At 39.1% G+C, this 13,112-nt stretch overlaps 1 protein-coding gene across 3 annotated transcripts in view; it reads right to left on the reverse strand.

Moving 5' to 3' along the window:
• The window catches only part of RBM26 (RNA binding motif protein 26), a 55,489-nt gene extending 43,006 nt beyond the window's left edge, over nt 1-12,483 (reverse strand). For all 3 annotated transcript variants that reach the window (XM_027674610.1, XM_027674611.1, XM_027674609.1), the window contains exon 1: nt 12,361-12,483. In XM_027674610.1, coding sequence (XP_027530411.1) covers nt 12,361-12,431 — 71 coding nt within the window. In that variant the 5' untranslated portion in view covers nt 12,432-12,483. The remainder of the gene's footprint in view (nt 1-12,360) is intronic.
• Between the last annotated feature and the right edge of the window lie 629 nt (nt 12,484-13,112).

A 13,112-nucleotide genomic window follows, 5' to 3' on the forward strand; every position in this document is an offset into this window, starting at 1 on the left:
AAATAAGATTGCTAAGCATCACTTTTCTTTTCAAGAGAACAATTGCCTAGAATATTTCCTAACAATACTGCACAGAGAATATGAGAGCAAACTAGAATGAACTATTTAGAATGAAACAGTATCAACTGCCTAACAGCATTAAAAAACAATTACAAAGACAACAAATACTTCCATAATTTCCCAAAGATGGAATCAGTAATCCTAAATGTAATACTGAGTGACCAATAATGAGGGGGGGAAATCAGTCTCTCAAGAGAGACTCAAATATACTTCCAGAGAATCTTATTATTACTTACATATGAACACCATAAAGAGTAGATTAACTGAAAAAACTCAAGTTTCAAAATCCCAAATTCATATGTTATCACAGAAACCTCCCTAAAGAGGTTTCTGAAAACAGAGGGAAATTAAGGGATCATTATCCATTTGGCATCTGAATTCAATCTAAAATTAAGTACGGAGCACTTCAGTGCTGAAGCTGATGGACTCATGCATACGAACAAAGAACTTAGAACGGAGTAAGCCGTACATCCACATTCAGTAGAACATTATTTAATAAAACTGGCGTATTTTTTATATTGTTTCACAAATAGTAATCTACAATGAACTTCGTAGCGGTGCTTTAGAGTAAAACCTGCCAAAGCAAGTGAGACTACTGCAGAAAACCATTTCATGTTTCATAATTCAAAGACAGTAACTAATGAAATGGTAAGACACTGGTCTGAAATCACTGAATACCGTTATTTATCATAAACCAAAGGAAGACTTCAGGCCCCACAATATCAGGTGGGATTTAACGGATGCACATCAGCTGTGTGAGACAGCTAGCTTATCTGGGTGGCAATCAAAGTTAGTACTAATATTTTAAAGAACTACTAGAGGAAAAAAAATGCAATGATGCATCCTAACTGTACATTCTCTCTAGCAAAAATAACCGAGAAATAGGCAAAATTAATCCGTGGTCGGGGAGTTGCACTGAATATGAATATTACACAAATACTTTTCTAGCATAGAAATCCAACAGTCACAATGAAGGCATAAAACAGAAATTCCAAATCCCTTCCACAATAAACAAAATTTAAATGCTGAAGTTCAATTATCAATCTGAATGTTGATCATTGAAATTACATGTATTTTGGACACTGGAAGAAACCAGATCCATCACCATACTACACCACCTAACTCCCCTCCCCAAAGAAACTTATTGCCTGCACAGCAAGCAACATCCCCCCACAAACATATCCACTAAGCAAAGGAAGCTGATCTGTCAGCATCCATTCTCAGGAGATCTTATGGATAGCTTTGGCCCAGCACAGTGCCCTGAAGTTAAAGAGCTTCAAACGTAACTCAGCATCCTCTAGAAAGCAGGCAGTAGTAGAATTTCATGCTGTAAAAGATACTTGAGATGGTAGGGGATGTACCACAGTATTCTGTATTAGTCTGCATTATTTATAGATACAGGACATGGGAGTTCACAGTCTACATTCCAAAAGAACCCACGCACACTGAACGAACAAAATGAAAATATATACTGTTAATAACAAACCAGACTGCACACTGACTGGAAATTCTTCAGAAATTTTTCACATCTGGTTTGCCCCACTCAGATTTAACAATTCTTTATCCAGAAGAAAATGCTGTCTAAGCACTCACAAGTCATCTTGGAAGCAGGCACATAAACTTCCACAGCAAGAGCAGAAGGACTGCAGGGACTCTTTAATGCAACGAGCACTTGAGCGCACCAGACAAGCAGATTATCCAGAAGCCCAATGCTGAACAGTTTTCACCACAGGCCACAATGAGGGTTCTCATTCAGTACAGCCCCCAAGTAGGCCCTAAGACCAGCGTTTCATAACTTTTCAATCCTTGAATTTGCAAAATTATTAACTTTTTTTACTGCTCTTTCATGCAACTTCAATGGCACTTCAGGAGATTTTCAGTACTCTCCCAGTTTCAAGCTGAATCATGCCTTGGAAAATTAGTGTGCTGTTTTCATCATAACAGGAAAACCATTTTTTGGGAGGCAACTATTTTCACGTGATTATCCTCAGTTTTTCTTCGCCTTTCTATTCTCCATGAAAATCAGATAAAACATTATAAGCTGAATTTTTTTTTATTTCAATTTTCACAAATTTAGTTCTCATCTGATAATAGTCAGCTGTCACTGTAAAAAATGTGCTACAACTTATTTAAATGACACATGCACTCAAAATTTAGTGGGGGGGAAAAAAACGGGAAAAAAAACCAAAAAACCCAACCAAACCAAACCAAACAAACAAACCACAAAAAAAACCAAGAAAAAAACCCAAGAGTCAGTCCAGAAAGTAAAAACGCCCTGCTTTTAGTTACTGCAATGTATTTTAATACTCCAGCTCCTACAGTATTGATTATATGACAACCTCATATTCAGTTTAAAGCAATTCCTCTCTCATGAGCAGGATAGAAAATGGAAAATCTTCTCTGGAAAGCCACCTAGACTCCAAAACATGTAACAAAAAAACCCAAACCACAAATCACCACCCCTACCCCCAAAGACAGACAAACAAAACCTGCAACACCCCCAGTCCCCCCGAAAAAACCCAAACCCAAACAAAACCAACAAACAAAACTCCAAAACACAAACAAACAAAAACTGTTTAAAAATAATGAACAATTAGTGCTTTCAACCCTCCCTGCCATGATGACTTTGAAAATCTTAGCAATACTGTCCATCCAAGGACTTGAATTCCATCCACCCAACTCCAAAATAGTCTCAAGAAAATATCCTCACTAAAAATGTACTTTTCATTACCAAAATACACGATCACCTTTTCCTGTGGCAGTGTCTTAGCATTTGTCACTCTGTATGCAAGACAACCACATATGAACACTTAAAAAGAATTGTACTGAATTCTACTATTATTGTTCAATGTGTACAGGGGAATTTCTACAACAGGAAGAACTTACTCGCTTTCAAGTTAAAATTCTACATTTATTTTGGCTATTCAACAAATACTTTTTTTGTAAATACTAACAGATGAATTACTCCAAATTGATACTAATTAAGCAATAATGAATACAATGCATTTTGTGGTAGACTGAGATGGAGAAGATGCTTTTGTAGATCAACAGTATGATTTAATGTGCTTTCTTTTTATTTTTTAAAATTAAACTGCAAATGATCTTTACACAGGCATAGGCTGACTTCCTTTTTTAAGTACTGATTTGAAACAGAAGTCTCCTCTTCCATAGCTGTTGTTCAAAGCTTGAAAAAACCCACAAACAATTGATCTATCCTCTCCACACTTCAAACAATTGATCTATCTTCTCCACACTTCTGTGAAGGCCATGTCTGTTTCTGGAAATAGTATTTTAGACAGATCTAGCAAAGTTATAATCTGACTTTCACTCCTTTTCAAACTCTCATAAAATGTCCTTTTTCCAGATGATGCTAAAATTAAATTGCTAGAAACTTCAAGCGGTGGAAGAGAGGAGTAACTGGTCTCATGAAGTAAAAAAGAAATTTAAACTGTGAATACAGGCAGTCTGCCTGAAAATTTCTAGTTTTTATAGCTTTTAAAGTTCTGGATCTTTGATGATTTTGTTTAGGGGAGGGTTGCTTTTTTTAAACACAATTCCTTTCTACTTTTTCATTCAAACTGAATTCTTAAGTATGGTGTATAAATTATCCATCCACTGGTTTAGTGAAAAATCTGCTGGTTTAGATTACAGAGGTCTTGAGTTTTTCTGATAAACAAGTTCTTATGTTCTCTAGTTGACAGTATTTCCTTACAGAACAGTAGCCTTTGTATGTGAATAATATGCAATATGCTTGTTCTATCTGTGTTGTGCATATGTGGATTTTTCACTCCTTTTGAGCTAGCTTTATCAGTTATTCTAAACCTCTCTGTCTTGCATTTTATGCTCATATAGTCAACATTCTTTTGTAACAAGTAATGTGAGATTAAAGAAAACAGGAAAGGTACCCATGCTGATGGCAGCAAAATATACTGTGTAGCACAGGGATTTATCATACAGTATATATCTTACTATATTCTTGCAGATTATAAGATTAATAAAGTCCTTAATTGACAACTCAGAAAAATTAGAACACCACCAACGCATTTCAAATACTTTAAGTTGCATTCAAAACTGAAAGAAAATTTATATTTTGATTCTAGTGCTCACTGAATGATACATATTTTCATTTGTTAAATACAGGTTTGAATCCATAGCTGAACTTGAACATGGTGTGGTACATCACAGTCCTGAGCAGAAATGCAATCTGTGCATCAAAAGTGTGACAGAAGTTGATACATAACTTCATTCTTATGCTAAAACCTGGCTACTAGGAAAACATTCACATGCACTGAAATGACAATATTTCCCAACCTTGACTCCCATTTCTCCATCCCCTCAACATTTTGTAGCCATGTGCTGCAAGCACTAATAAGCATCTGTAATCACATTTCTCCTCCTGTTTTCACTTTCATGTTTTCTTTAACAAACAAACACCAGCTGGCACAAGTAAGCTGAATTCATTTCCACTGCAGCAAGTACATCCCAGTGTGTGCTACAATTAAACACCATAACATGTTTTCTTACACCCACTTTCTGAATATATACGATTATAACTAGTATGTTAGAGCTAAATGTTTTTACCTCTGGTAATGTTTTTTCACAAAATCTGTACTCTCTCAGAGAATACATAGTGCCTATTAAACAAGGGAGATTGCTCATGTAATCCTGCTTTAATAAACAATAGTTAGGACGGAAGAATTCTCTGGCTAGATCTCTACATGTTCTTCAGAGAATTATATCGATACCTCAAACTGCTATGCAGTAGATAAAAGTTTCAAAATGGGAAGTAATACCCAATCAAATATCTTGCTCAATCACAGGACAAAGAGTTCACAACCGCAACAAAGGTCACAGAAAAGTTCAAAATCCTTTTTTTCTTATCTCATTCAGTTTTGCAGTTATTATACGAAATTACCATTTCAAATAAAGAAGATAAACCAGAAGAGAAAAGCTGTAACTGTCAAAGTAACTTTAAGCATTAAATATTTTAATAATGAATATTTGAGAAGGGGAAAGTAATTTGGCTGAAGAGAACTCACCTCTGTACAGTCTTCTCTTCTCATTTGAATACTTTGCAATTCATTAAACACTTCTCAATCTATCCATTTCCAATACTCAGATTTACATATTTTAAAATATAAAATATTTTCTGACAATGCACTTTGACTTTTATAATCACCACGCAATTACAGACATCAGTCTTAACTTAGAAATGTAATGTACGTGGAATACAAACTAAAGGTGTTTACAAAAACATGTTACTGGCATAGCTGTACATATAAAAGCCCTTATTAGCACAGAGCTTATACTGACTTTGCTAAAAGTACTTTTAAGAGGCAGATAAGCTAAACTAAAAAAATACCTTCGCACATAAATATTGCAGAAGAACAATTTTAAAAGACAGTGAAGAGAAGCATCTCTCACTCCTTAGAGAGAATAAAGACAAACTTTTAATACAGTGCCCAAGAATGTGTTTCAGCATCAGTACAAAGACATATTGAAATGAAAGACAAAGCATGCTGTTCGACTAATTTTAATGTAAAAGGTATGAAAAGGGAAGGGCCATCTGAAAGCCTGCTGGATTAAATATTCCACTATCAAGTGAGACATTTGGGCATGTCTCCCCAACAGGGCTCTGAACTCTCCACCAAGCAAATATTGAATATAAGGCCATTATAACTCCTGTTTGAATGTTCAAACCCACAGCAAAAAACCCCCAAACAAAAAAAACCCAACACCAAACAAAAAAATCCCAAACACCCCCCCCAAAACCAAAACACCCCACCATGTGATGAATTCTTAAACCAAGAGAAAGAAGAAGAAATACAAGGAACTATAAAACATAAAGCAGACTCAAGAATGATAGTTGTGAAGTTTATAACATACCTGAAAAATTCACATATTTAAATAGCTTACTAATATTGCCTATCCTGCTCCTTTAACTTCCTCAAATGTTTGTTAACATGACAAAGCACAGAATGAGTAAACATACGTACTCTAGGTTTCCTACATATATACAAAGCTGAAGTCTTCTAATGTATTAAATAATTAACTTGAAGAAATGTCTGATATACCTAAGCCCAGATATTGTCCTCTCAGAAAAAACACATTTCCAGCGCTATGAAGTTTCTCATGCTGCAATTCAACCTTTAAGTCTGCTCTTAATAAGTGAACTGGCCACTTTGAATTGGAGTCTTACAAGAGTAATTACTTCTGGTCATTTTTTAAAAAGTAGTATCTACAGTATTTGGTGCAGATCTGGTACTATGGAGCTGTAGCAAACACTAGAGAAACCAGTTTAACAGCAGGATAATCCTTTATTTTGCTAAAAATTTCAGTGGTATCACAAAACAAACTGCTGACTAAATTTTACAGTTATTAGACAACAACTCAACCATTACACATAAAATGAATTTGATATTTTTAAGCTTTTGGGCAATATAACCTAATTCCCAATTTTCTACACGTTTCTTCTATTAAAAAAACTAGTATTCCAAAGTCTACCCTCTGGTGAAAATATCTGGAAAATGTATGCAAATTCCCCAAGGGAGATACACAAAAGCAGTATTTAACTATACATTATGTAATCTTTTTACAATTTCGGGGGGGGGGCTAGGGTAGGGAAAGGGAAACACTACGGAAAAAAAATTCCCATGCTGTAGCTGTTAAATTGTAAACTTGAGAGTTTCCACAAAATGAACACAGTTACTCACTTAGGTGATAAAAGCTGCTTGGAAAAAGGAGAAGACTGAAGACAGAAAAAAAACTTCCAAAAAGTTTCCTTGTAATGAAAACACTACTTGTCCATTTCAGATATATTTCATCCTCTTTATTTCAAGCTAATGCAAAGACTCTCAATTGAGACTTCATTTTGGACACAGCTGGTATGCACACACAACTTTAAGATAGTAAAAAACTATGAGGATTTTTTTTCTTCAGTTTTAAAATTAATGTACAAACCAAAGAGGTGCTGCAAGTCCAGAAACTAGTTCCTTGACAAATTTAAACTACCACAATACACTGAAACCTCAAAAGCATGTCTGAAGCCCTTCAGGCAGTGAATGGTCTTGCCGTAAAGGAAATTACATGTAGAAGCATGTTATTTATCACATTCTGACCCTGAGAATTAATAATCTAAATTTCAGAGTTTGGTTTTGTTGCCTGAAGATTAATTGCTAAAATACTGCTCAGTTCTTGATATCAGTTCAAAGTGGACACGGTTATGTTTAAAGGCTGAGAGAAATGCCTTGTACTTTCAGGGCTGAGTGGGTGCAGAAAGATGTACATTGCGTATTGGGCAGTGCAGCTCGTCTAATTTAGGCAGTTGTACCATTCTGTTGTGTTGCTACTAAAAAAAAAATCTATAAAAAGCTACAGCATTCACTAAGTAAAATGAATGACAGACTCATTCAGCAAGATCCATCTTTTATCTTGAAGCACTACTGCAGCTGAGAAGGACCACTCTTAGGATGCTCACTTTCATTAACCCTCTAACGGTACTTAATGTAATAGAAACACATCGAGGAATGCAACAGCCTCCAATGCTGCTACGTAAAATTACAGATGTCGTTAAAACATTAACAGTTCTAAATTACATTATAATCAGATCTGACACATTCATACAGCTACAGCCTAAAATGCCACCCCCAGATTCAAGACAGCTCTTGAGAGGCAGAATAGCTGTCAGCTTGCTGGTTGCCCAACACACATTCAATGCAGAACACAAAACTCATCACAGTATCTCATGACTTGCAATGCAGTCAAGGGGTTCCACTTCACTGCTGATGTTCACTGTAAGAACAAGAAGGACTTCCTGTAACAGGAATAATTTTCTCCATTGTATTTTCTGCTTTCAACTATACCTTGAAATACCAATATTTTATTTCTGACATAGTATTTTTACACAGAAGCTTAGCGGTACCAGCACTTTAAGCTAGGAACCTCGATTTCTCAAACACAGTAGCTCTACATAAATGAGGTGAACAGACTTTTAAGTTTCATAACACATGTAGAAAAATGACTAGTGTTAAAAGTGACATACCAATGATGGGTATTTATGCTTTATTTATCTTAGTTATAAATAGCTTCATGCAAAGTGTTAACAAAGGAAGTGAAATGAAGAGAAACATTTACTGCTTTTGAAATGCTTGGGAAGTTTCATGGGAAATGAGAGAAACTTCCTGATGGGCCAATGAGTGTTATTGGTAGGATGGTGTGCCACATGTTTGTGGAAAGGAATGACAAGGTTTTCATTTTAACTTTTTGCTATTTTTTCGATGTCTTGGATTATTAGCATATTTCTTACACCACTATTAAACCTTTTTTATTTGCTACCTTTCTTCAGCACCTGTGTGAAGCCAAAAAATAAGGGTTGAAAAGCATGACAAACAAAAATAGAATAGTGAAACCATAACTGAACAGCAGAGAACACTGATCATTTGCCATAAAATATTCCAATGATAAATATATTCAAAAGTCTTTAAACAATTTTGATTTTATTCCATCTGACATAAGTAGTTACAACACCATGTTCACCTCCAGAATTAACCAATGCAAAAAACCTTTCCATTTCAATGACGTATGCCTAAATACTGCATAAGAGTTGTTGTAGATATTACTTCATCTTCCTTGAAAGTTTGATTTAGCAGAGGAACAAGCCTGTAAATACAGTGAAGTGGAAAAAATTAGATATGGGAGCCTTAATCAAGTTGAAAGTAAAATTCAATGGGCCACAGGAAGATTTTCATTAAATTTATTTTACACAAAGTAATTAAAACCAAGAAAATTTTCCATTGTAGAGAATTAGGGCAAGGGGGAGAACATTGCAATGTCTTAAAAGCAAAATGGGTGAGTGCAGCATTAGTACAAAAGAGGTAGTTTTTTCACAAGTAGAGATTCAAACAAATTCAAGAAAAAAAAACAAACTGAAGAGACCTCTACTTGGAACTTTGCCAAGCCAAACCTGATATTCCAGCAAGGACTATGTACACAGTTTATATAGTATCTGGAATGGACTTGCAAAAAAGAAACCCATCACAGTAGATATGGCTCAATGAGTGCCTTGTTAGTACAGAAATAAGAGGTGACAGGCATATGGTTATATTCCAAGTCTAACATTATTTTCCAACGCTTGACAGAAACCATGCCATGGACAAGAAAGCGTGTGACACTAGAAACTAAGCATGCTGCTGTCTGCAAGCAACGAGGACAACTGGTGACAAATGCCTTCTTTACGGAGCTGACTGGAGTTGAACATGCAAGATAGTTCTAGTAAAACACAGAGTAGCCACAGCATAAAAAAGCACCTCTTCCTGCTTTGCTTACGCAGGTACTGCATTTACATAGCTGTATCTGCAATGGTTTTGTGCGTATATTTAGTAATTCTCTGGGCACTCAATGGAGCTGCTCAAAGAGTTATTTCCAAAACTAAAAAAAGAAGCCTCTCCTTGGAGAGCTGTAGAAAGTTACTAGAGACCCATCACCCCTCAAGCAGAGCTGGACTGCAAATGCTCCAGCATGGTAGCTTTTGCAGTTTCTGCCTCACTGCAACAAGACAAAACTCAGATAAGGCCTCTTTGTATGGATGATCACCAAGGCTTTGCCACAGGCATTAGAGCAGTCCAAAACAAACAAACAAATCCAACAACCCACCACTAACAAAAAATTCCAAATCTTAAACCCTCCATCACCCTTCTCCTCCCTTCTTGTCTATGGACAGTTTCCCACATGCAAGCAATCCAACAACCAGATGACATCCAGTCCGCACAATTATGTAACACACTTGTTTCCTTACACTAAAAAGCCAACATTTTTAAGACGGTTTAAATATAAAATGAAACAATTTTTATGGCTACTTCTATATTCTAATCTGAAACATTATGTTTCAGAAGTACATATGTTATGGCCTTTGAAATAAGCTATACATCTTGATTAAAAAATGACAGCTGCTTGAAAAGGGCAACTTGGAAAGTATATCATGTTCTAACTACTCAGTTCTACATAACTGGCACATAGTTACAGGTCTATATCTGTGTGTAGAGAATTTAGTTACGCTTCTTCTTAAATGCACTTTTCCCCCTAAAACTACACAGACACCACCTCCATAATGATCTAATACAGTAGTGTCTTCCTTAGTCTAGCAAGGAAATTAAGCAGCATATCTTGCAGCTAAAGATTACTGAAAGAGCCACTAGACAAAAACAGCTGGCACCTGTTTTTGTTTCATTAACAGGAAAAGACAAGTCAAAAATCATTTTTAGGCTATGGCAATATCTCCAGAGGATGAGCACTTAGAGCCTCACTGTATCACTACTGCACCAACAGCAGCTGCTTCTTCAGAAGTAACTTTACACACAGCCAGAAGCTATGGCTGTAGGCACATTTCAGACAGCCGAGATCAGAAACACCTCCAAGAGTGGCTGACTGCTAGGAAACGACAGTACATCTCCACCAATTCCAACATTTATTCAATAATACAGTTACATAGGACATTGCAGAAAACTGAATGACAGTTGAATTTAATAGTCCCTGCTGGTTTGTTTCCTCCCAAACCTAAAAATTCAGAGAACTCCAAATCCATCAGACCAGCAAGTCCCTAGCTCACCTCATAGTTTTCGAGAACAAGAACCACATTTGATCAGCTTATAAACCACACTTAACAGAAACATGTTGGTCCTTTCAGGACAAAAAAAAAAAAAAAAAGACACTGATCACAAAAGCTGAAAATTCCAATCTCACCCTCGAACTGCTGACTATTGCTAGCAAATCTCATAGTTTCATATTCAAACAGAGAATCATGGAACAGCCTAAGTCTGTTCCAAGCCTCTTAACCACCACACTCTAAAATACCGACATCAAACTGGTGATTGCCATTAACAGAATAATCATGCAACAAAGTATCCAGAGACTAATAGTCAGTATAATGCAGTAGAGAACTAGATGGATCTACTATCCCAGAACACAACGTGCTCTGTTATTCGAATATCACATTACATCGACCCAAGAGAAAGAGTAATTCACCATCCTTTACAGGGTGATGCTCTTTTATTCTCCCAAAATAAAAATCTTAACAGTTAAACCTTTTATTACAAAGACACACAGTGCAATTTGCTGCAGGCCAAATTCAAAGTCCACTGAAATTAAGTTTTAAGATTCATCTATTTCAGTGTGGTCTGGATGTGGCCCTATGGAAAAAAAGAACACCAGCACCCCCAAAAAAACCTAAACAGACAAAAAAACAAGCCAACCCAACTCTCTTAAAAATATTTTACATTTTACAACTTTTCCAAGTTACTTCAGCATAAGCCATACAAACTATACCGTACATACATATACTTAACTAACAGCTATGGCATAAAGCAGACTTCCCCCCTCCCCCCATTTAAACTTATGAGAGTAAAACTGACCGTGAGCAAACATTTCAGAGCAAAAGTTAACATCAGAATGAATTTAGAAGTTCTAATTCATTTGATTTAAATCAAACTCCAGCAATTTAATTCAGACACGTTAGAGTAGTAGTGAAAATGACAAAACAATTGTATGCTTTAATCTGAAACGTCTATAGACACCATACTTGCAGAAGAAGAAACCTTTAAAACTAAGTTCACACCTCAGTTCCACTAAAATATCATCCAGAGAAGGAAGACGTGGACTATTTGCAGAGGAGCCCCCCTTACTCACATGAATGTTATGCTTAGAGGCCACGGAGATATTCACAAACAGGCAAATTATTCTCTGGAGCTCCTACTCCCAAGCTCTCTTATGATGCAATTTTTTTTTAGGGGCATGGAAACAAGGGAGCGCCAAATACTCAAAACAACCGAGAACGATGTGCGAGGAGTCTACATCAAATGGTGTTGGGAATATCCCAGGATCTTGCAGGACGTCCCAGTGGCACCTGAGCTGTCTCGGTGCAGGTCCCCGGCCCAGAGGTGGGCCGTGGTTATTACCGTCGCCTCTGCGGGGGCTGAGGGGGCACAACGAGCTGCACGCACACAGAGCGTCTCCCGCTTCCCCTGGGCTACAAAGGGAACAGGAACGCGGTCGCTAGGGGGGGGAGCTGCATCCTCCGGAGGGAGACGATCCTACCTCCCGGCCGAGGACGGCGACGGGAGAGCGGGAGAGCGGCGCAGCCCCTCACGGAAGGCGGCCGGGGGAGAAGGGCGCTGGGAGGGCACCTCCCGGGGTGTCGTCACGGGCCTCTCTGGCACCGCGTTCCCCTTCCCTGCGTGTTCCCATCTTTTGCAAGGGGCAGGTTTATTTCGAGGGGTGGGAGGGGGAGGAAGGGTCGCAGCTACTCACATGGGCTCCAAGGTTTTGCTGAGCCAGGATTTCAGCGCCTCGAAGTTTTCTATGATCATTTTAACCACCATCCAGAGCGGCCCGGGCCCCCCGCCTCCCCGCCAGCAGCAGCACCAGCACCGGCGGCGGGGTCCGCGCCGCCCCGCCGCCCGGCACCCTGGCTCCCGCCGCGCCTCCCCGCACCCCCCGCCGAGGCCGCGGTCGCCTCCCGGTTCGGCAGAGCCGCCTGGCAGGGGCCGGAGGCCCAGCGACAGGGAGGGGGCGGAACCAGCCCAGCAGCGGCTGCTCCCCGCGGGCCCCGCGCTCGCCGCTGCTCAGCCAGGGAGCGCGGCCCGGCCGCTGCGTGGGTGTCCCCCGCCGGAAGGCGGCGCGGCTGAGGGCGGGACGGGTGCGGAGCGGGACGGGACGGAGCGGGACGGGACAGAGCGGCCCCCGCGCTGCCGGAGCCGCAGCGCCCGACAGAGCGAGCGCCGAGCGAACGGGTAAGATGGCGGCGCCGCGCTGTCGCGAGAACCAGGAGTCTCGCGAGGGCGGGCGGCGCGCGGGGTCTGCCGGGAGGCAGGGCCGGGACGAGGAGAGGAGCTGGGAAGGGGACGGCCTCGGCCCCTTAAGAGATGAGCTGCTTGTGAGTCTGCGGTTGGACGGAACGGTGCTCCACTGGCAAAAGAACAATAAAAATCCATTGTATTTTACCGGCTCGTATCTGAAATGCGCATGTACTTTTTTTGGTTTCCTGAAAACCCTGATTGCTA

Source organism: Neopelma chrysocephalum, unplaced genomic scaffold (genome assembly GCF_003984885.1).
Source record: "Neopelma chrysocephalum unplaced genomic scaffold, ASM398488v2 Primary Assembly neopelma1_25, whole genome shotgun sequence".
In the NCBI taxonomy this organism is placed as follows: domain Eukaryota; kingdom Metazoa; phylum Chordata; class Aves; order Passeriformes; family Pipridae; genus Neopelma; species Neopelma chrysocephalum.